At 50.0% G+C, this 25,345-nt stretch overlaps 1 protein-coding gene across 1 annotated transcript in view; it reads right to left on the reverse strand.

Moving 5' to 3' along the window:
* EFCAB6 (EF-hand calcium binding domain 6) overlaps positions 1-25,345 on the reverse strand; it is a 268,456-nt gene that overhangs the window by 97,618 nt on the left and 145,493 nt on the right. The window contains exons 18-19 of the mRNA XM_069581729.1: positions 5,413-5,527; positions 3,022-3,155 (exon numbers count right to left, since the gene is read on the reverse strand). Of these exons, the coding sequence (XP_069437830.1) occupies positions 3,022-3,155; positions 5,413-5,527 (249 nt within the window). The remainder of the gene's footprint in view (positions 1-3,021; positions 3,156-5,412; positions 5,528-25,345) is intronic.

Raw genomic sequence — 25,345 nt, forward strand, 5'->3', positions numbered from 1 at the left:
CTCCGGGATGTCAGAATGAGCAAGATCCAAATCAAACTCCTGGCCTCCAGCTCATCCTCTGGGGCCTTCCAGCTCAAGAAGTGGCAGCGCCTTCTTTCAGCAGCTCAGGCCACAATCCGGGGAAAGCAGCAGAAATGTGCAAGGACGCAAGAAGAGGAAGGGTGCTGGCCGGAGCGCGACCCAGGGTTGGGGTGAGGCGGTGTCGAGATGGGTCATAAAGGGGCTGCAGCCAATCAGGCAGGACCCCGGCTCATTCTGAGAGACAGGGGCCACCCTGAGCAGAGCAATGTGTGGAGACCACTCTGCAGGGTCAGGCATTCAAGACAAATGGTGAAGCGAAAAACACAGTGGCTGAAGCATACGTAGAGAAGATCCTATTTCTGTGTGGTGGAGGGGAGAGGGGGGCTTGGTCCTGTTTGCTTTTTTTAAAACGCACCTGAATCCACAGACACGTGCCTGAACCTGCACAGACCCTGTCTAGAGGGTGAGGTTGAAGGCAAGCCCACAAGGGCCATGGGAACCTGTGCCCAGGTCATGACTCCAGGTCACCAAGGGGGTCTTGGTGTCTGCTTTCCTCACCACAGTCAGGGAGGGGAGATGCCCCCTGTTTGCTAAAATGAATTATTTCCTTCCACTGTTCGTGGTCTTCAACCTGGCCTGGGAGCGTGAGGCCACCTTGCTCGGCTTTGCTGCTGTCCGTGGACCCACCTCTGCTGAGATCCACTCATCTGGCTACAGATCACTAAGCAAATAGCAGCAGCAGGACTAACAGTATTTGCAACTAATACAGGATAGATTTTTCATTATTGATGGAGAGAGAGAGTCAAGAATTCCTCACAAATAGGAACTCAAGAAAGGAAATAAAGTGACTGGACCACCAAAACACACTCTGTTCCATTTACATACACCCTGAGGGCAATGAGCCCCGACCAGGGTCCTGGATGTAACCGACACCTGAGTCTGTATCACGCACACCCTGGCAGTTAGGGGTTTGCTTGTCTCACCCACTAGGTTAAAAGTTCCTTGCAGGATGGAGTGGGTGTCGGTGTACATTTATTAAATCAATCCGTTAGTTAATTATTTAAAATAGAGACCATCTTAGGAAACATAGGACATACGTGTGCTGTAACCAAGCTTCACTGATAATAAAGCCAGGAAGACGATGGTGCCAGCAGGGAGCTTGGCTTCTCTGTGGCCCCACTGGGAAAGACGAGTGACAGGAGACAGCACAGAGGGGCCAGAACAGGGGTCTGGGTTTTCACTGGTGGGGTAGCAGGCGATGGCCTCTCAGGGTCCGGCTGACCAGGACGAGGGACGGCTTGACCCGGTGCCTCGACTTCCCCCTCTGCCCTCTCTGCCTCCCGCCAGGCTCTCGCTCTTCAGAGAAGCAGGCTGTCCACCCCACGAGGAACCCTGCCTGCCCCGCGCTCTTCTCGGTCGGGCACATGGGATTATCTGATGAGGACGAACCCTTCTCCCTGTCTGCTTATGATGGTTGTGTGTTTTCAAACCAAGAATCAGGATGCATGGTCTGATGGCTGGGCCATCAGTCAAGGTCAGAACCATCCTGCAAATCCAAGCTAGACAATCATAAGTGTGTCTGTTATAAAATGGGAGCTCAGCAATAACCAAAATGAACCTCCAATTGGCAATCTGTGCTGGGAAGATGTCTCAAGCACAGTATACTGGCTGCCCTGCTCCTGGGCTTGGCTCTACCCACAGGGCATGCCACACCTCCCCTCCCCTGGACTCAACATTGTTTCGTCTGCTGAGGTGTTCGCACCTACACACTCTGGGGTCTCCATGCCTCGGTGTCTCCATGTCCCAGGGTCTCCTCACCCTGGGGTCTCCTCACCCCGGGTTCTCCACACCCCAGGGTCTCCTCACCCTGGGGTCTCCACACCCTGGGGTCTCCTCACCTGGGGTCTCCTCACCCTGGGGTCTCCACACACTGGGCCTCTGCCCCATGTTGAAGCTAAATGGTAAGTTTATCAAACTGATCTTCTTTCCCACTTTAATGACCCTGTTTTACTTCTTTGTGGCTCAGCTGGTAAAGAATCTGCCTGCAATGCAGGAGACCTGGGTGCGATTCCTGGGTTGGGAAGATCCCCTGGAGAAGGGAACGGCTATCCACTCCAGTGTTCTGGCCTGGAGAATTCCATGGACTGTAGTCTATGGGGTCGCAAAGAGTCGGACACTACTGACTACTTTCACTTTCACTTTACTTCTCAACACAAAAATAGTTGAGGCCATTCTGTCCCTGCCTCTGTGTTTGAATGGCTGCTATTTTCCCCGTCTTTTTCGTTACAACTTCTGCATGCAACCCATGCCTCGGTCACGCAGAGCTGGGAGCTTTCCCGAAAGCCTGTGGCCTGTCTGCCACCCACTTGAGTAAGCCCACTCTTCTATTTCTCGCTCCTTTCTTTGCCTGGCCAGCACAGGCTAAGGGTTTAAGATTCCGTTAGGGGGTGACCTCCTCCAGGAAGCCCTCCTTAACGGTTGTTTTCCTTGTGCCCCCATAGACAGTACCAGTCCCTCCATGACAGCCAGTCGCAATGTGTCTGAGTTGTCTGTTGACCATCTGTCTGGGGCTGGACTGAGCTCCCTGAGCAGGGCTCCCAGTTTTCAGCCCCAGCTTTCAGCAGAGAATCCAGCTTATGGCATGAAAGTGCACAAAGCTTGTTTGGTGAGCGCAGGAAGGAGTGGATAGGATGGTCGAAAGGACCCTAAATTCGCTGTAACTCGGGACCCTTCCCACCCCTCCCTGTCTCGTGAGGAGGGTCTCCTTACTTCTCCAGCGTCTTTGAGGGGCAGAAGGCAGGCCTAGCAGAGTGTCAGCAAGGGAGGAGAGGGGATCGCAGAGTTAAGTCCCTTCCCCAGAAGCGGAGAAGGGGCAAGCCTGAGTCTAGGAAGGAGAGCTCTGGGGCTGCAGGGCTCATACCTGCTGTGGCTGAACAGTGAGGAGGACGGGGCGGGGGGCTGGGTCCAGATAAGACAGGCAGCAGAGAGGCCGTGATTTACCCGGAAGAATTCCTTCAGTCTCCGGGGGAACTGTCTCAGGCACTCTTCAGCAGTGACAAAGAAGCTGTCCACGTCACCTTTGGGAAGAGCTGGAGTCTGGGGTGGGGTCACTTCTGCCCCATTCATCTTAGGATCTGAAACAGCGAATCAGGAGGCTTCCGTTAGCGGTGGGTGCGCCTCTGTACTTCTATCTCAACGCTTAACTTCTTCGGTTCCCAGTCCTGCTAGAACTCTCGCCGGTACTATGACTCTGTGACGGAACAGGGCGTGAGCTCTGTTCTGATCTTAGAAGTGCCCCTGTCACCACGAGAAGAGCTTGTCCTCAGACCATCAGGGCCACCCCCTCGCTCGGCACGCTTCTGCGTCTGGCCCCTCCGTCCTTGCTCTAGGACAGGGACCACATCCTGCTTGTCTATCCCTTAGTTACCAGGGGCAGCGAAAGGGGATTCCTGCCCATTCTGTTTCCTAGAATCAGGTCCTCAACACAGGAACATGTAATTCAGTCACCGGACAGGTTCTGCCCACATCTGTGCTGGATGTTAGACTGGAGGCCTCCGGACACCTTCTGGCAAATCTTGGCCCTTTCCATGGTTCTAAGAGGCAGAGTCTCTCCTTAAGTCTGGTTTATGCACAAGGAGACCTATTACTATGCCCATTCTACAGACGAGGACATAGGGGTCCAACTTCCCCGAGGTCACAGAGCTCACCCCAGGCCCGCCGGCTTCCAGAGCCCAGCCGGTTAATGACTGAATGAGGCCGTCTCTCTCTTCCCTGAAACGGAGGAAGGAAGTGTAACCTCCACTTGAAAACCAGCCCATTTCCCTCAGGTTGCAATGACTTGAACGTGGCCTTCTCTAAAGCCAGGCTGCAACCTCGGACTTGGTTTAGGACGCGACTCTCTACACATGCTGTAGCCCCCTCCCTGATGGGGCCTGGGGGATGAATGGCAGGCAGGGCCTCCGGAACTCATGGGCAGCCTTTAGTCCAGCCTTGAACCTGGCCTCTGCCTTGCCTGGGTCTGGAGTGGCCTCCCCACCCCGGGTTTGCTACGCCTGACAGATAACACCTGCCCCTGGTGCCTGATCCCCTCTGCCTTGCCCATCCCCACCCCCCATGGCCTGGAGCCTCCATCTCCCCACCTCCAGCATCTGGCCATGTGTTGGAGGGACTGATGGGGGACAGAGGAGTGGGGGAGAGGGCAAAGAGAGGAAGCTGCAGGGCGAGGTGCCCACTCACGACAGGCCCTCTGCTCTGGAACCTCGGGAAGTCACTGCTCACCCTAGGCCCCCGATTTACTTGCCTCGGTGATGGATGCACCAGGGCACCGGAAGCACTCACTAAGATAAATGTGGGTTCCTTTCTCATCTTTTTATTGCCTCAAAAAGGTCAAAGCGTATAACCAAAGGAGTGTCAAAATCCTAAAATTCCACAGCTTCTCGTGTTGTCTTTGGGGTAGGGGATTGCAGGACTTCTATCCTTTAGGATCAGCAAATGAAATCTGGTGGGGGTTGCTGGATGGGACCTTCTTCTTTCCTGGCGGAGTCACAGCTGCCAGCTCCTCGAGCGAGACCCACTGCACTATCCAGTCATTGCTCAGACCAGCCCCGGGGAAGGACAGCATAAAGCAAGTAGGGTCTGGGTTCTGCCCTGTCCAGCCTGCAGTGCTTTCATATAATCCGTGCACTCGTGGATATATACATGGGATTTCTGCAGCTTTTCCGGAGGGCTTATTTGTCCATCTAAACTTCAGTAAGAGTGGAGACAAGGGAGGGGAGAGACAAGAGCTGAGAAGCGGGAGGCTGGGTGCTGGTCGTCCATCTGCCGGGAGTGTGGCTGGGAGAGCCGAACAGGGGCAAGGGGCAAATGGGAGGACCCGGGCGCTGAGCAGACTGCACTGTGGACTGAGTCCCCTGACAACCCTGCGGGGAGGGGGGAGGGGAGGGACAAGGGCCGGCTGATCTGGGCCAAGTCACTGAATCTTTCAGGACCTCTGGGTCCAGGAAGGACACGATCCCCGCTGGTGCACAGGTGGCTCTGATGACCAATAACCAGCATCTACTTTTAGGAGGAAAACCTTAGAGGACACGAGGTGTGATTGGAGGAGCACAGGCTTGGGAGTCAATTTTAGAAACCATTTGTGCTCTTACTATTTGTAGAAGGCTCTGCCAGACAAAATTCGGCACTCACAGTGCAGCTGAGTGGGGGTAAAAAAAAAAAAAAAAGGCCGAAACACAGATAAAATTAAACAAGAATGTCTGTTTCAGTCTTAGGACTCATGTGATTTCCACATCTCAGCGCACACTACTTCAACCCCAGTGGCCTTGGGGCCCCATGCGGAAAGACCTGTGGGGCCCCACGTGGGAGCCAGGTTGGTACTTGGCTGTTAGCTACCTTCGAATCCTGCTGCAAAATCAAGATAACTCATCCCTTCTTTCTTATATCCTAATTTTGTAGTCAACAGAGCGTACTGATCGTCATCCATGGGCATTCCATTATCTTCTAGGACCTGACGAGGAAGACAAGTGAGGGGGAAAGGCTGTTAGGCAGTTTTGGGTCTTTGCTGGCTGAGCCCTCCAGCCCCGCGACGAGCTCATCACCACGGCCTCTGCGGGCCAGCCTGGCTGTTACTTGTCTGCTCCCACCCCCAGGTTCCCATGGGCGGGGCCGGGTGTCCTGGGGCTGGGGCCCTGGGCAAGGCTGGTTGATTGAGCGAGAGAACAGAGGTGCAGGGGGGCTCCCAACCTGGCCCAACCTGGCTTTGGTCAACCTGGCATGCAGGCTGCAGGCATAGCTGCAAAACTTGTCACTGGCTGTGCCGTCCAGGTGTCGAAATTCACATTTGCTGTGACGGCAGCAGCTTTCAAGTTTCAAAAGTTAGGTTTATATATATTCACATACACGCTAGGAAACACGAACAGAGTAGAGTAAAGCAGGGCGATTTGAGGAGGGAAAACTAGAATTTTGACCGGAGTTTCATCAGTTTAAACAATGTTACTATGCTTTTTGTGGGGGATCCACGGACACCTGTTTTCCTCTCCTTGTGTGATCCACTCGCTGAAAGTCATCCAGGATCCCTTCACTCCACCACACATAACCTACTGTTGACCTACGATCCCTGTTTTGTGTGTGCGGCAGGTGGGGGCTTGGGGGACTGGCGACTGAGAAAACATACTTCCCTGCATTGCAGATGGAGGCAGGATCCCCTAGATGACTCTGCCCAGGAGGAACTGATGGTCTGGGCTGTTCCAGGGGCAGAGCCAGTTAGTCAGCAACCTGGACACAGCTACCTGCCTGGAGGTGAGTGCCCCCGAAGGGATGCTAGAAGTGGGACAGAAGACAGCACCCCTGACTCTTACGAAGTGTTCACAATTTAAATGAGAAAACATGACTTTCCTTCCAGAAAAGGACACTGAATCTTAATTCAAAATGTGTCTGTGCACCTAAGGACCAAAGATACCCAGGATGACTGGACTCCCCCAGGACAGACGCAGGAGGCTGCATGGAGACGGGCTAGAGTGAAGGCCCTGCCTGAGCGCTGCGGGGTGGGGCACACACAGACAAGCCACTAACATGGTGCTGGTCAGGGGCTGTGGCGGCACAGGAAGCCAGAGCAGGTGGAGAGCAGAAAAATAGCGGGGCCAGTGCTGCACAGACTGCACTCTGTGGAGGAAGCTGAATCAGGGGGAGGGAGCAGGAGGATGGGATGAGATAGAACCCATCATCACCATCACCATCACCACCATCACCATCACCATCACCACCATCATCACCACCATCACCACCATCACCACCACCATCACCATCATCACCATCACCACCATCACCACCACCATCATCATCAACATCACCACCATCACCACCACCACCATCATCATCAACATCACCACCATCACCACCACCACCACCATCACCATCACCACCACCACCACCACCATCACCATCACCACCATCATCACCACCATCATCACCATCACCATCACCATCACCATCACCATCACCACCATCATCACCACCATCACCACCATCACCATCACCACCATCACCACCACCATCACCACCATCACCATCACCATCACCATCACCATCACCACCATCACCACCACCATCACCACCATCACCATCACCATCACCATCACCATCACCACCATCATCACCACCATCACCACCATCACCATCACCACCACCATCACCACCATCACCACCATCACCATCACCATCACCATCATCATCACCACCACCACCACCACCACCATCACCACCATCACCACCATCACCACCATCACCATCACCACCATCACCACCATCACCACCACCATCACCACCATCACCACCATCACCACCATCACCACCATCACCACCATCACCATCACCACCATCACCACCATCACCACCACCATCACCACCATCACCATCACCACCATCACCACCATCACCACCATCATCATCACCACCACCACCATCACCACCATCACCACCCACCATCACCACCATCACCATCACCACCATCACCACCATCACCACCACCATCACCACCATCACCACCATCACCACCACCACCACCATCACCACCATCACCACCACCACCACCACCACCACCATCACCACCACCATCACCACCATCACCACCACCACCACCATCACCACCACCATCACCACCACCACCACCACCACCACCACCACCACCACCACCACCATCACCACCACCACCACCATCACCACCATCACCACCACCACCATCACCACTATCACCACCATCACCACCATCATCATCAACACCATCACCACCACCATCACCACCACCATCACCACCATCACCACCATCACCACCACCATCACCACCCACCATCACCACCATCACCACCATCACCACCACCATCACCACCACCATCACCACCATCACCATCACCATCACCACCACCATCACCACCACCACCACCATCACCACCATCACCACCATCACCACCATCAGCACCACCATCACCACCATCACCACCATCACCACCACCATCACCACCACCATCACCACCATCACCATCACCATCACCACCACCATCACCACCACCATCACCACCATCACCACCATCACCACCATCAGCACCACCATCACCACCATCACCACCATCATCATCAACACCATCAACATCACCACCATCACCACCATCACCATCACCATCACCACCATCACCACCATCACCATCACCATCACCATCACCACCATCACCACCATCACCATCACCACCATCACCACCATCACCACCACCATCACCACCATCACCACCATCACCACCATCACCACCATCACCACCATCACCATCACCACCATCACCACCATCACCACCACCATCACCACCATCACCATCACCACCATCACCACCATCACCACCATCATCATCACCACCACCACCATCACCACCATCACCACCACCATCACCACCATCACCATCACCACCATCACCACCATCACCACCACCATCACCACCATCACCACCATCACCACCATCCACCACCATCACCATCACCACCACCACCACCACCACCACCACCATCATCACCACCATCACCATCATCACCACCACCACCACCATCACCACCATCACCACCACCACCACCACCACCATCACCACCACCACCATCACCACCATCACCACCACCACCATCACCACCACCACCACCAACACCACCATCACCACCACCACCATCACCACTATCACCACCATCACCACCATCATCATCAACACCATCACCACCACCACCACCATCACCACCATCACCACCATCACCACCATCACCACCACCATCACCACCATCACCATCACCACCACCATCACCACCATCACCACCACCATCACCACCACCATCACCACCATCACCATCACCATCACCACCACCATCACCACCACCACCACCACCACCACCATCACCACCATCACCACCATCAGCACCACCATCACCACCATCACCACCATCACCACCATCACCACCACCATCACCACCATCACCATCACCATCACCATCACCACCATCATCACCATCACCACCACCACCATCACCATCATCAGCACCACCATCACCACCATCACCACCATCATCATCAACACCATCAACATCACCACCATCACCACCATCACCATCACCATCACCACCATCACCACCATCATCATCAACACCATCAACATCACCACCATCACCACCATCACCACCATCACCACCAGCATCATCATGATTTAGCAGTGCTTATCAGTAACTTCAGATATGCAGATGACACCACCCTTTTGGCAGAAATGGAAGAGGAACCAAAGAGCCTCTTGATAAAGGTAAAAGAAAAGAGGGAAATAGCTGACTTAAAACTTAACATTCAGAAAACTAAGATCATGGCATCCGGTCCCATCACTTCATGGCAAATAGATGGGGAAACAGTGACAGACTTTATTTTCTCGGACTCCAAAATCACTGCAGATGGTGACTGCAGCCATGAAATTAAGACACTTGCTCCTTGGAAAAAAAGCTATGACAAACCTAGACGGAGTATTAAAAAGCAGAGACATTACTTTGCAAACAAAGGTCCGTCTAGTCAAGGCTATGGTTTTTCCAGTAGTCATGTATGGATGGGAGAGTTGGACCATAAAGAAAGCTGAGCACTGAAGAATTGACGCTTTTGAACTGTGGTGTTCGAGAAGACTCTTGAGAGTCCCTTGGGCTGCAAGGAGATCCAACCAGTCCATCCTAAAGGAAATCAGTCCTGAATACTCATTGGAAGGACTGATGGTGAAGCTGAAGCTCCAATACTTTGGCTACCTCATGCGAAGAGTCAACTCATTGGATAAAGACACTGATGCTGAGGAAGATGAAGGTAGGAGGAGAGGGGACAACAGAGGATGAGACAGTTGGATGGCATCACCAACTCAATGGACATGAGTATGAGCAAGCTCTGGGAGATGATGCAGGACAAGGAAGCCTGGTGTGCTGCAGTCTATGGGGTTGCAAAGAGTCAGACATGATTGAGTGACTGAACGATGATGCCTATTACATGCCAGGCATTGTCCTGAGGTCTCTACAGGTATTAACATCTCATTTAAGCTGTGAGAAAAGGACTCTTACTAATTCCATTTTAAAGATGCAGAAACTGAGGCTATGAGAGTTGCCCCAGATACATGATTAGGTAGGGACAAACCTGGGATCCAAACTCAGTTCTTCTTAACCACTGTGATAAAAGCCACTGCTGGAAAAAGGTCACTGGCCTCCAGACAAACAGAACAAGTGGAAACAGATAAGAAATGACAGCAGGAAGTGGGGGAAGAGCCCCCTCACACGGATCCAAACAGACCAGTAGGCAAAGGCTAATCTGGGTCTCCGCAGACCACCTTGCGATGCCCTCAGGACACCAGAGAGGGGGGAAGCCGCCAGTGAGAGGGTACGAGGCCACCTGCCATTCTCCATGTCCCAGGAGGCCGTCAGGAGACAGATTTTCCTCGGTTCCCAGGGTCTGACAGGTGGTGCCTTCCGCCCCAGCCCCCACAGGCTAGAGCCGTAAAATATAGACCCACTTAGCAGCACCAAGGCACTCATAGCAGCAGGGCAGCCACCGGCTCCTGCTCTGTGCTGCCCTTTCCGGCGTGTGGGCCAGGACCCGGGAGTGGGCCTCTCTGGCCATCTGTGTGAGTAATGAGCTGAATGTGATTGCGGCTCGCTGTGTTTGCACCTGCCCAGTTGGTCAGGCCCTGGCTGTGGCTGGGCTTGTCTGTGTGTTGAAGTAAACAGGCTGCGGGTCGGGCTTGGTGCAGGAATGGGAGCAGAGAGAAAGGAAGGGGGGATACAGGTGTTACAGTGTTGCCCGGGGGCTCGGCGGAGGCGGGGAGCAGCGCTGGATGCCCAGACTACCCCGAGGGCCCACCTGGGGGCCTGGGCAGAGTGCGTGGCTGGGGACTCTGGCGGCGCTGCGCCATCTGCACATATACCCGCCCGCCCCGCTCTGCGCAGGAGTCTGTCCCAGCTCGGGACAGGGTACGCGTTTAGACAGCCCACCCGTGGCTCTCGCACGGGCACCCAGGCAGCAGTAGCAGGGCTCTGAAACAGAGAGGTCGGTGGCTTTCTTTGAAAAAAAAAAAAAAACTTCATATTTTCAAAACAATTACACATGAATTATTCATTGCAAATTCCTCCTGCTCAGTCCTTTCATAAAAACATATGTAATGGATGGTAAGAAAATGTCTGTAGGCGAATGTTTCCATAGCCTGGAGGGGTGAGAAGTCCGGGGAGGCTGGGCATGCCTTAGGCAGCCTGTCCTGAGGTTGTAGGCGTGCCATCCGCGACGGGCACAGAGTGCCACCGAACACGCAATGCCCAGGAGCGCAGGCCCCAGAGAGGCGCCAAGGTCTTCACCGACAGAAGCGTCTCTCAAGCCTCCCCTTGCGCCACTCACTCCTGGGATGAATAAGGCCACCAATCAACTCGATTTATCGCAACCCGTGGAGGCGATTTATAACACGATGTAGGGCTAAACTGCAACACGTATAAAACCGACTGTCAAGCGTTTAAGCATTGAAGTCTTGTCCTTTGGTCTTTTCTAGGAGGCGTTTTCCTTAGGAAAGTTCCTCAAAGAAGAACAAACTGTGACCGGCACGTTCTGATTCTCCGAATCGTCACTTCCGCCATTCCTGGGACATCACTTTGATCGTGGACTGGTTCTCTGCTGAGATTTCCTATGTTTTCATTCATTATGAGTATACTTTCCTTTGCATGACTGAGCATGGTTTTAACGGTTAAAAAGTGCAAGTGCTAAGTGTAACGTCTGGATCATCTCAGAGTCTTTGCTCTTGAGAAAGGCCTCTCTTCCCTATTTCTCCATATGTTGGATAAGATCGGGTGGGCTTCCTGGACATTCTGAATGTTATGGTGTGTGGAGATTCTGGATTCTGTTACATTTTGTTTACCTGTTTTGAGTACACAGTAGACTTGGCTGGACTCTGTCTGCTGGGCAGCAGTTTAAATCTCAGTTTGCCTCCTTTATCCTGAGCCAGGCTCCTAGCAGTCTGCCCTGCTTTTGTCTCATCAGGGTCAGCCAGAGATTTGGTAAGAATTCATAAACAGAGCTTAAAGCACCCACATTCTGGCTCCATCCTCTACAGAAATCCCCCTCTATTCCCCAGTGGCATCAGTCACTCAGACCTCCCTCCGCTCTCTGGCTCCTCAGGCTGGAAAGGCTGCTGGCTTCTATCAGTATTTTATCTACCGTATGTGGCACCAACTTCAGCCTTCACTCAGAGGAGAAGCTGAAAACATGGGAACATTTCCCCATGCTATTTCCATTTCCAAGAGTTGACTCCTCTCCAGAATCTAGTTGCTTAGTTTCATTCTCCAGGACCTTTGGGTACTCTATTTAGCTATTTATTCTTTAATTTACTGACTTGTTTAACACTGTCCAGTGTTCATAGTTATGTCTCTAGGAAAGCTGGTCTAGTAGCAGCTGATTTACTCACATGAGAAGCGGAACTCCCTGATGCACATCCTTAGATCACAGCGAGGACCAGCACAGCAAACGTCTTCCCAGCTGCCCTCCCACCCACCCGCTTGCAGGGATAATGCTCTTTTTTGAGCGTCCATAGTCCCTCTGCTTGCTTATACTGTAAACAGTCCCTCAGGCACTCGACAAATAAATGGCTGTTGGTTGGAGAAATTACCAGCACTTCTTTTCCACCTATGTACCCCAAGAGCATACAGCAGGTGCTCAGTAAATGCTGAATGACAAGAAGAGGCAGGGATGTCAGTGTAAGGGAACCCTGAATGCTCTCCCAACTCCTACTATGTGCTAAGTTGCTTCATTTGTGTCCAGTTCTTTGTCACCCCAGTGGACTGTAGCCCGCCAGGCTCCTCTGTGGAATTCTCCAGGCAAGAATGCTGGAGAGGGTTGCAATGCCCTCCTCCAGGGGGTCTTCCTGGCCCAGGGACCACACCCACGCCTCTTACGTCTCCTGCACTGGCAGGCGGGTTCCTTCCACTAGTGCCATCCGGGAAGACCCTCTCCTACTGCAGGTCTAGGTGAATCTTGTGCCTGATGTGAGACAGTCCACGTGAGGCAGATATGAGTGCCAAGTGGTCATCTAGCCTTGGCTAGGTAGTAGCTAGACTACCCAGAATACTGCTAGGCAGGACGAGAAGACATTGTCCCGGGAGGCAGACACAAGGAAGCAAGAGGAAGGGAGGCGGGCTTAGAACTGCAAGGTTGTACTTGTGCTTGAGACCTGAACTGCAGAAGCTTCAGACCTGTGAAGGTGCACGGCTCTGGTGCTGGGTCAGCCATGATCTTTATTGTTCCTCCCTTAACCCTGCACTTAGTCATGTTCTGTTTGCAAACTGTCAGTCTGGGGGACCAAGGGAAAGGCTCATGTTTACACTCTAGCTTATACAGAAGCCAGAGACTTAAAGATCAAGATGCGAAGCGAAGGTAGAAGTCGGGTGGACAGACCTGGAGACTGCTTGTTCAGCCATTCCTCCCCACCTGGAGATTCTCCCACATGTTACTTGTGAAAGAACCAATGTGGGTTCTGGGTTTTATTTTTAATGAATAATATTACTTCTACTTCTTGACATACACATTCATAGTCAAAATGAAACAGGCCAAAAAAAAAAAAAAGGCTTCTCTAGAATTTCAGACTCACTCTATCTCCCCATCCTCCATTCCCTATCCCAGGAATTCCTGCTCTTCCAAGCCCCTCCCGACCCTTAGCTGCCTCAGTCATCAGAGGGTAGAAACAATCAGAGGATTCAGTCATCAAGACGACCTGATCACAGGCAAATCTGCTATGAGGGATTAGAGCACCAAGGCTGGAAAAGAGTACCGAACTTAAAACAGATGTGTACTCAGACAGAAAGCTGAAACTCTTTTGGCAAATGTTTCTGTGAATATTCAGGCACACAATCGGACTGTCCGTGTGGCCCCAGCAAGCAGGGTGTTCACAGCTGATGCAAACCCATATGAGAGGCGATCACGGTGCTATCACCTGCAGCGGCCACGGTGCGTTCAGTTCGAGAGGCCATTGCCTGTTATAAGCGCGGTTCACGGGACAGGAATTCCTTTCAGTTTCGTAGGTGGTAGGAATATTGTGAATATTCCAGAGTGTGGAGGGTGTGGAGCATCTCAGATAAAAGACACAGAGCACCTCAGTGTCCTTGTGTGAGGACACTGATGGCGGGGACTGTTCCGGAGATAGGGACTCAGAAGCGGAATCTGAAGCTGGGGAGCATCTCGAGCACAGTCCCAGCATCAACGGCCCAATGACAAGACCCAGGGCCAACTTCAGAGCAGCAAACATGTCTCCAGAGGGCAACGGACACTTCACAAGTGTCACCAAGAAAGAGACCCCGACTGAAGCAGGCGCGGTCACAGTACTAAGTGACTCCCACACACTACCCTTTTGTAAGCAGAGCAACAGCTCCTCAACAGAAATATGACCAAGTCCACCTTACAAAGGAGGAGGTCAGAGTTCAGGACGGCTAAGTAAAAACAGCCGTTTGCCAGAAAGCTGGCTGTGAGCGGTGGAGCAAAGGCTTGAACGCGTGTCGGCCTCACACCATGAGATACCACTGTCTCCTGACTCCTCGGGGGGAGAGCCTGGAGTGTGTCAGCTGCGGCATTTACAGGTTCACTTACAGACGAGGAGCCTGGAGCCCAGAGACACCAGCACCTGTCCCTGGGGACAGGCTTGAGCACAGAGACACCTGAATAACTCCAGCGGGGGTACTGCCCAGGGATGCTCGGTAACCAGTGACAAACAGCCCAGCGCTGTGGCTGAGTCTGGACTCACAGTTGAGGCTCGGGCTCCACGAACGACGGGAAGTGTGCCACTCCCCACTCCAGCAAGCTGCCCGGCAGTCTGCGGAGGACATGGTTGAGACCGGGTCTGGGTGCTCCCCGAGGCTTTGTGGCCCATATGTTTGGGGCAGGTTGATAGCAGGGACAGAGGCTCTGTGAGCCAGCTACCGCATAACAATCATCCAAAATGTGGTGGCCAATGACAAAACAAACATTTGTCCTTGAACCAGTGGGTCTGCGGCTCAAGCGCAGTTTGGCTCATTTAAGATGGCCTTGGCGGGAGGTTCCTGGTTCAGCCTGCAGGGTGGCTGTAGGCCTGTTTCACATGCATTCACTCTGGGGACCCCGCGGATGGGACAGCAGCTGCTCCAGGGAAGTTCTTCTAACAGCTGATCGCTGGAGCCCAAGGCCACGCTCGACCCACAGCTGCTACTCAGGCTATCTCGGCCACACTCCATGTCCAGCACCACTGGCTACCTATCCCCTGAGGTACTGGACAGCAGAGAGGGAGGGCCATGAAGAGGGGGTGAAGGACAGCAAGTGCATGAACTCTGAGGTCCTTTCCGGCTCCACGAGTCTATGGGATCCTGTACATTTGGTGGCAGAGCTATGACCTCTAGAAAGATATCACTATCACAATCCAACCACTCTCCCAAATCTAGATATGCCTAGCCCTCAGGTGAGATCTCTCTGGTCCAGATCCAGTTCCACCTGACCCATGGGTGATGGTGCTGAAAATGCTTCCAAAAACAATCTATCCCCCCATCTTCTGGACCTTCAAGACACACTGCGGGTTTGATAACTACAGTCACCAAGCTATAAAACAGTGGGGCTTTTTCTTTCCTTTCCTGATGCAGGCGTGATGATGACAATGAAAACAGTGATAATATGATTTGGTTTAGTGGAGTTTTTTAAACTATATTATCCCCCTAGAACAACAAGACCAAAATTGTGTTTAAAAGGCTCAGAGTGATGAAAATGCTGAGCCTAAATGCAACCTTCAGAAACTGTGAAAGGAGAATAAAAGACAAGGTGACCTGGCAGCTTTCAGTAACAAGGAGATTCCCGGGGTGACTCGCAAATGGACCAGACATGTCTAACCTTGGAGGCAAGCCCCCAGAATGTAGAGTGCATTTTTGCACACATGTAAAATCTTAGCACATTCCATGGGCAAATGAATCCAATACTTTAGTAACAAGCTGTGAAGACTGCAGTTGAAAGCAGACAAGCCATTTCTGCTTCAGAGGAGACTGTTCTTAAGTCCTGGAGTCATGTCTGTTGTTCAAAGGGCAGGTGAAGACAAACCACGGGGCCCAAAGCCGAGCACAAGGTCAAGGTGGCGGAAGAAGCTGCCACCAGGCGGCCACACCCACCTCTATGCCTGACTTTATTTCTCCCTTCTCAATTTCAAAAGCAGATACGTTTTTAACATATAAACTTAACGCAAGTCCAATTATGATCTTAATAATGCATCTGGGAGGTGACTCTATATGGATAGAGTTTATATGGAAAGATTTAAATGTGGCCTGAGAGTAGCCAAGAAAATACAAGAAGGGAGGAAAAAAAATAAGGAAAGATCTGTTTTACCAAAATTAAAAAAAAAATTACATTGATATAGAAAAGGATGTGTAGAACTGTGCAACAAAATGAGAATTTTCAGATGTATGCCCTAGGATAATGAGAATTTCACAAACGACAAAGGGAAAATATAGAAGAGCCTCATTTTACACGGTACCAAAAAAATTAACTCCATATGGATTCGGAACTCATATTTAAAAAATAAAGCAGTAAAAAATTCTCGCAAGAAAGTCTAGATTATCTGCAAAGTATGAGAGGGAGACCCGGAGGGACCAGGGAAGAAGGAAACTTATTAAGCAAGACTAGAATTCATCTTTAATGAAAGAAAAGAGGAAAAAAGAATGGAAGACAGATACATTGGGTTGTACAAAAATCTTAAAACACTTTAATGGCAAAGGATATAATAAAACAAAGAGACAAATGATAGGTTTTATAAATATATTTGCAGTGCGGAAGACAAAGAGCTAATACAGAATTAATTCAAGAGCTTTTGGGGGACACCTACATTCGAGACACTATTCAAGCCATCAGGAACTCAAAGATGAACAAAAGACCAAAACCCTGCCCTCGGGCGGAGGCTCTACTGGAAGGGCTAACCGACCGAATTGAGTTGCTTGAGTCCCTAGAAAAATATGCTTAAATCTTAACCCAGTTTCCTGCACATGTGACCTTAATGAAAACAAGGTCTTTGCAGATGTAATTGAGTTCCCATGAGGTCATACTGGGCTAGGCTTCCCAGATGGCTCAGCGGTAAAGAATCCCTCTGCCGATGCAGGATGACGCAGGTTTGATCCTTGGGTCGGGAGGATCTCCTGGAGGAGGAAATGGAAACCCACTCCAGTATTCTTGCTTAGAAAATTCCATGGACAGAGGAGTCTGGTGGACTACAGCCTATGGGGTCACAAAAGGGTCAGACATGACTGAATGACTGGGCAGGCACGCATGCACACACTGGATTAGGGGTGAGCCCAAGTCCAAGGACGGAAGTCCTTATAAAAAGAAGGGACTCTGGAGAGCGAGGACAACACAGGTGAAGACTCAGACACAAGCAAGAGGCCAGAGGTCAGTGTGAGGGCAGCTTAGCAAGCCGAGGGCAGCCAGGGGCTGCCAAGCCAGCAAGGCTGGGAGCCAGAGTTAGCAGGGAAGGGTCCTCACATAAATAAACGTGGCGGGCGGCAGCACTCTGCGACACCCGGATTTCAGATTCTGGCCGCAGCACTGTGAAAGAAGAGATTTCTGTGGTTCAAGCCACTCAGTTTGTGGTGATTTGTTACAAATTCCTAAGTAGCTACTACACACGCATTGGCTCGTTTAATCCTTATCACTATCCTACAGTCCCTGGAGAAGGAAATGGCAAACCACTCCAGTATCCTTGCCTGGAAAATCCCATGGACCGAAGAGCCTGGTGGGCTGTGGTCCATGAGGTCGCAGAGTCTGGCATGACTGAGTGACTGTCACACAGACTATCCTACAAGGTAGCTACTGAAACGATCTCCACTGAGGGAAGGAAACTGAGGCACAGAGAGGTCTGCCCAGGGTCACGCAGTTGTTAGGCAACAGAGCTGGGATTTGACTCCCGGCACCCACTCCAGATTCTGGCCTGGAGAATTCCATGCACTCAAAGAGTCAGACATGACTGAGCTTTGACTCAGAGCTTTTCACTTTGAGACTTTGAGTGTGGCTCCGAATCGGCCTTTGAGATGAGATCGGGTGCATACAGGGGGTGGTATGGCTGTAGGCAGAGTTTTAAAACGCAATTCTCCAATGCTCCAAAATTGATTGGGTTCATTCCAAGAATACTGAGTACTTATGCCCTGTTTCAGATGCTTGGGACAGGGCAGAGAATAAAAAGGACACAGATAACTGCTTGAGTAGCAGGTCCACCTCAGGGAGGAGGGCAGGGCTGCAAGGGGCTGGGGGAGAGAACCAGGCTGAAGCTGATGCAAACAAGAGTGTCAGGGAAGAGGTGTGGCGGCCGGAGGCTGGGGTGGGGCAGGGTATAGGCTGGGGTCAGATTAAGCAGTCCTACCCCAGGGAATCCATTCCATAGAGATGAAAGCATCAATACATAGAGAAACATAAAGAATGATTGTTTGAAGAGGGGAAAAAGAGAGAAAAAGAAATGAATGCCCATCGAAAAGGGAAGGGTTGGTGTGCAGCTTGCAGTTCTTTGCTTCCACTGAGAACAAACAGAAAGCCAGACAAAAGACAGCAAAACACCCGCCTGACATGCAGATGGCTGCTGAGACAACAAGGGCTCAAAGGCACACAAGTCGGAGTGAAGGGGGAACTTCAGAACTCGGAAGAGAAGGAGGTCACAGACCCATTCTGGGAGCAGAGCCAGGGTTCAGGATCGGGGCTGAAGGCCCAGGTAGGCAGTCGCTACCAGCAGAGAGAGAAACAAGCAGAGCGTGGGACTGCAGAGACCAGAATCAGAGACTTCACTTTTCAGTTTCCTGGTGAGAAGGGAAAACAGAAAACGGACCCTGATACTGTCAGTTTTCCCCTCGAAGTACTGGCTGAATTCAGAAGCCACGGGGTGGGAATTGACAGAAGGCTTAGAAATCAAAGCAGAAAACCTCAGAAAAGCTGAAGGTTTTTTTGTGTGCGTGTGTGTGTGTGGTGGGGGGGGGGGCGGGGAGGGGCGGGTGGTTCACCTTTTTGAGTCCTGAGGAAACTAAGGTTAGACAGAATTCAGGACTTCTCAGGGATGAGGGCTCAAAGAATAGCCCATGCTCTGAGTTAGAAGAGCTTCCCCAGTGGCTCAGTAATAAAGAACCCACCTACTACACAGGAGAGGCAGGTTAAATCCCTGGGTCAGGAGGATCCCCTGGATAGGATATGGCAACCCGCTCCAGTATTCTTGCCCGGAGAATCCCACGGACATAGGAGCCTGGGGGGCTACAGTCCCCGGGGTCGCAAGGAGTCGGACATGACTGGACTGATGGCGCACAGGCATCAGTTCAGTTCCATTCAGTCACTCAGTTGGTCACTCACTCAATAACCTCAGACGAGGTTATTGATATTTCTTGATTCCAGCAATCTTGATTCCAGCTTGTGCTTCATCCAGCCCAGCATTTTGCATAATGTACTCTGCATATAAGTTAAATAAGCAGGGTGACAATATACAGACCCCATGGACTGCAGCACGCCAGGCCTGCCTGTCCATCACCAGCTCCAGGAGCTTGCTCAAATTCATGTCCATCGAGACAATGAAGTCATCCAGCCATCTCATCCTCTGTCGTCCCCTTCTCCTTCTGCCTTTAATCCTTCCCAGCATCAGGGTCTTTTCCAAGTAGTCAGTTTTATGCATCAGGTGGTCAAAGTACTGGAGTGTCAGCATCAATCTTTCCAGTGAATATTCAGGACTGATTTTCTTTAAGATGGACTGGTTAGATCTCCTTGCAGTCCAAGAGACTCTCAAGAGTCTTCTCCAGCACCACAGTTTGAAGCCATCAGTTCTTTGGTGCTCAGGCTTTTTTATTGTCCAGCTCTCATATCCATATATGACTACTGGAAAAACCATAGCTTTGACTAGACGGACCTTTGTTGGCAAAGTAAAGATGTCTCTACTTTTTACTATGCTGTCAAGGTTGGTCATAGCTTTTCTTCCAAGAGCAAGTGTCTTTTCATTTCATGGCTGCAGTCACCATCTGCAGTGATTTTGGAGCCCCCCAAAATAAAGTCTGTCACTGTTTCTATTGTTTTCCCATCTATTTGCCATGAAGTAATGGGACCTGATGCCATGATCTTAGTTTTCTGAATGTTGAGTTTTAAGCCAATTTTTTCACTCTCCTCTTTCACTTTCATCAAGAGGCTCTTTAGTTCCTCTTTACTTTCTGCCATAAGGGTGGTATCATCTGCATATCTGAGGTTATTGATATTTCTCCCAGCAATCTTGATTCCAGCTTGTGCTTCATCCAGCCCAGCATTTTGCATAATGTACTCTGCATATAAATTAAATAAGCAGGGTGAAAATATACAGCCTTGACGTACTCCTTTCCCGATTTGGAACCAGTCTGTTGTTCCATGTCAAGTTCTAACTGTTGCTTCTTGACCTGCACACAGAGTTCTCAGGAGGCAGGTCAGGTGGTCTGGTATTCCCATCTCTTTCAGAATTTTCCACAGTTTATTGTGATCCACACAGTCAAAGGCTTTGGCATAATCAATAAAGCAGAAGTAGGTATTTTTCTGAAACTCTCTTGCTCTTTCCACGATCCAACAGATGTTGGCAATTTGATCTCTGGTTCCTCTGCCTTTTCTTAAAAAACTTTCAGCACTACACGCTAGAAGGGAGTTCCTTTGGTTGGGTGGTTGGTTTTGTTGTTGGAGTGTTCCACATGCTGCAGGGCAACTAAGCCTGTGTACCGCAACCACTGAAGGCCACGTGCCCTGGAGCCTGTGCTCCACAGCGAGAGAAGCCACCACAATGAGAAGCCCAAGCACTGCACTGCAGCTAGAGAGGAGGCCCCGCTCACTGCAGCTAGGGAAAGCCCACGCACAGCAGCAAAGAGCCATTCTAGCTAAAAATAATAGCGATAAATTAACGGAAAAAATTAGTCCAGGCGCAAGCATACAGAAACATAAGATGCAGAGAATTAGCAAGGGTAAGCATGCAGATACATATGATATCTTATTTACCATAAAAATAGCATCCTATGGGATTCCGCATTGAAGGAAAATTTAAATGCGTGACAATAGTAACGTAAAAGATAGGAAGGGGTGAATGAAATTAGTTTTATATCTAGCATTGCTAGAGAAGTGGTAAAAATAACAACATATTTAAGTGCATACAATAAGACAAGGATTCACATCAAATCTCTCGGGCAGCCTCTAAAGACTGATGGAAGAACATACACATCAGCAGGCTGAGAGCGGGGAAAGTGGAATGGTAGAAATAGTTAATCTAAAAGAAGGTAAGAAAGGAAAGAAAAGAGCACAGGAAACAGCTGGGTCAAATAGAAAAACATAGTGAGATGACATTCACAGATATAAAATCAACTCTGTGTGCTTATGCGCTGTCATGTCCAGCTCTCTGTGACCCCATGGACTGTACCCACCAGGCTCCTCTGTCCATGGGATTTCCCAGGCGAGAATTCTGGAGCGGGCTGCTGGTTCCTTCTCCGGGAGAACCAACTCCATCAGTAACTAAATGTCAGATGAAGTGGCTACTGCCAGTGCAAGACTGAGGCTGCCATGGTGTGTTTTCTAAAATACCCGCTCTATGCTGTCCACGTGAGGCAGTTTAAATATGAGCACCCAGGAAATGTGGAGTAAAAGGATAGGAAAGAATATGCTATGCTAACGGGAATCAAAAGAAAGCTGAAGTAACTATAGTATTATCAGTCTAAAGTAGACTTGAAGGCAGGCAGCATCACTCTGTATCAAGAGAGTCATGTCATAATGATAAAGAAGACAGCTCACAGGAAGTATCAGCAATTCTGGGTCTATGTATACCCAAACACTCAGCTTCAAAGTGAGCAAGGCAACAAGCAACAGAACTAAAAAGGATCTCATAGACAAATCCACAATCAATTGGGAGACCTCAACACATTTCTCTCAACAGCTAATGGGATGAGCAGGCAAAAAATTGATAAGGAGACAAAAGGCCTGAAAAACACAATAAAATCAACTTAGTTGACCTCCTTAGAAAACTAAAGGTCCGTGATGGACTATACATTGTTTTCAAGTGTTTCTGGGACATTTACCAAAATTGTCTCTATACTGGGTCATAATCCAAGCCTCAGCATATTTAGAAGGATCAGTTGAAGTGATTTAACTTTAAAATCACACCCTTTGATAGCCCAGCTGCTAGAGCAGAGGATGATAGGTTCGATGCATGTAGACTTCAAAATCTATTCTGTGATCACAATGGAATCAATTTTAAAATCAATAATAAGAGATAAACTAGAAAATATCAGCTGTGTGGAAATTAAACAGTAAACAATTGGAGAAAAGAAGAAATCATGACGGAAATTATAAAATATGTTGAAATGAATGACAGTGAAAACACAGTATACAGAAAACTGTACCATGCAGCTAAGGCTGCACCTAGAGTACGATGGGTAGCCGTCAGTTCACACACTAGAGAGACAATGGCTGGAAAGCGATTATCTAACATTCTACCTCAAGAAATCAGAAAAAGAAAAGCAAATTAAATCCCTAGCAGGTAGAAGGAAGAAAATAATGGAGGTAACATCAGAAATAACAAAATATAAAACAAATTATACAAGAGAAAAAAACCAAGTCAAATAAAGTTGTTACTTCGAAAAGGGAAAATTGAGAGATCTCAACTTCTGCATTTGGGTAGGATGGAGCAATTCACAGCAAGCAAATATTCCCAATGAAAACAATTTTTAAAAATCAAGTAAAAACAACAAAAAGGCATCAGAAAGCTGCAAAAGCCATGAGGTTTCAAGGGACCAAAATCCCAAGGTGGACAGGACTCACCTTTCAGCGTCAAGGGCTTCCCTGATAGGTCAGCTGGTAAAGAATCAGCCTGCAATGTGGGAGACCTCGGTTCGATCTCTGAGTTGGGAAGATGCCCTGGAGAAGGGAAAGGCTACCCACTTCAATATTCTTGGGCTTCCCTTGTGGCTCAGCTGGTAAAAAACCTGCCTGCAATGTGGGAGACTTGGGTTCGATCTCTGGGTTGGGAAGATCCCCTGGAGAAGGCAAAGTCTACCCACACCAGTATTCAGAGCTGGACAGGGCTGAGCAACTTTCGCTTTCACACTTTCAGTGTCAAACTGAGGGGAGGCGATTGCATTTCCCCTGGGAACAGCTGACGCCTCTGGAGTGGACTTTGGACTGAGAAATAGGTTTGGGCCAGACGGAGAGCCACTCCAGCAGAGCGTTCACTAGTTACATGGTGCCGGAGTTGCGAAGTCAGAGGGGGCAGGCTCAGAGCATGTCTGGCTCCCCCTTCCAGACATGTGCTCATCTCTGGAACAGGCCGGGGCTGGAGTCTAAGGACCTGAACTGAAAACTTAAAAAAGGACAATGCAAGTCTCCACGCTTAAGAGACAAAGGCCCGACAGGGAGGAAGACCCTGAGAACACACAGGCAAAAACAAATCCCTAGAGGTGTGGTCCATTGACACTGAGGTCTGCAGCTGCCCGGGCCTGGAGGAACTGGCCAATTTGGGCATGGCCAGATGCCGAGAGGCTCCAGGTTTGGCATCTGTCAAGAGAATTATTGCTGGAAGATAGAGAAATAAATATAGACTTTTGATAGGTGTGTGGAGCTTGGAGCAACAAAACTGAAGATGTGAGGGACCTCGAACACACAACTGGTTCGTCTCCTTGAAACAAACGTGTAAGATTAGGAAGCGGTAAGGAACAGCCAAGAGATGCTCAAGGGTGTTTGTGGGGCTTGGTTTAATCAGGGTCCCTGTCCCCAGATGGAGAAGACTGTGTGGCAGATTGATGGCAGTGAGTGGGGTGGGCACCCGTTCCCCAGATATGTGAGTGTGACCAGCACCCAAAGGGCTTAGGGTACTCTGCTGGGAGGAAGTGAGGAAGCTCACCTCCTGATAAGCAAGGTGAGATATCCTTGCCTTCAGGAAGGTGCAGAAGTAAGAGGCCAACGCTGCTAAGAATCTGGGACACTGGGCTGGGCTGTTACAGACTCTGGCTTCCCTAATCCACGTCTTGGGGGCTCTGTGTGTGTTGGCTGATGAGCTCTGCAGCCTGTGTCTGTCGCCGGGGCCTCTGCTGGGACTCCAGAAATGGGACTAAGAATAACAGCGAGCTGAACAATGTTCAGTGTATTTACTGAGGATGAAGAATAACAATTTCCCATTAGGAACAGCCAATTACAGGGAACCAGAATTGTAAAGCTGCCCTCAAATTCCTGATGGATGGAATAGCCCAATTAGTCTAATTACTCAATTAGACTAATCTTGACTTATGTGTCCTTGGGTGTTTAGTCATTTTATGTTCCCCATGGGTCACTAGTCCCAAGCAATGAAACTTCTGCTTTATCCATGTTCCCCGTGTGGCTTAGTCCTATTCCAAGTGTGGAACAGGCACTCTCACAATGTTTACCGAGAGAAAGGATGGCAGAGACTGTTGTATTTGCCTGTCTAATGTGTATTCTCTCCTTCTCCCATAGGAGCAGGACCTTGCTTTTTCTGGAGGTAGTAATGTGCCCAGCCAAAAAGTGTGTATGTAAGCGGAAGCTTATGATACATTACAACAAAATGTTAAGTTTGAGGAGCTTCCAAAAAAAGCCCTTTAAAAAAGAAAGCCTTCTCTGGCTCAAGCCTTTGCCCTTCCCTTTTTCCTTTCTTTATGCCTGAAACATGTGTGTGATAGCTGGTGTTCCAGCAGCTATCTTGTATACATGAGGATAAGACTGAAAGAGTAAGAAGCTAGAAGCAACCTGGGAAGACAAGTACAATCTGAAGACAATGTAGAGCTGCTGCACTGCCCCTAGAGCAACAACCTCAGACGCCTCTCTTACAGGAGAAAAATAGCCACTTGAAACATTTAAGCTACTGTTTTGGGGATTTGCTGCTAATTCAGCAGATGAAGGATAGGAAAGGGGGGAAATGTATCTGGAGAAGGAATATACAGATTCTAGATCATCCTAAAATTCAAAAATGGTTTTCGGCAACATTACAAGTTCTTGACTCATTATTTAAATAAATTGGGACATTTAAAAACACAAGGAAGTCACAGGATTTGTGGTGCAGAGGCCCGAGCAATGAAGCAGAAGAGTGGGATTTCCTGAGAGACAGAATATGTGTTACAGGGTTGTTGTGAACAATGATTTAATGGATGATGCAAAATATGCAGACCAGGGCCAGTACAATTCCAGAAAGAGCAGTCCTTTTCCCTCCCACAGTGGAAATTGCATACTTGACCATGAGTTCATGAAAACCCCAGCAGCTCTGCCTCTCTCAGGGCTCTCAACTCAGTGTGGGGTCCCTGG

This window comes from Ovis canadensis, chromosome 3 (assembly GCF_042477335.2).
Source record: "Ovis canadensis isolate MfBH-ARS-UI-01 breed Bighorn chromosome 3, ARS-UI_OviCan_v2, whole genome shotgun sequence".
Classification (NCBI taxonomy): Eukaryota; Metazoa; Chordata; class Mammalia; order Artiodactyla; family Bovidae; genus Ovis; species Ovis canadensis.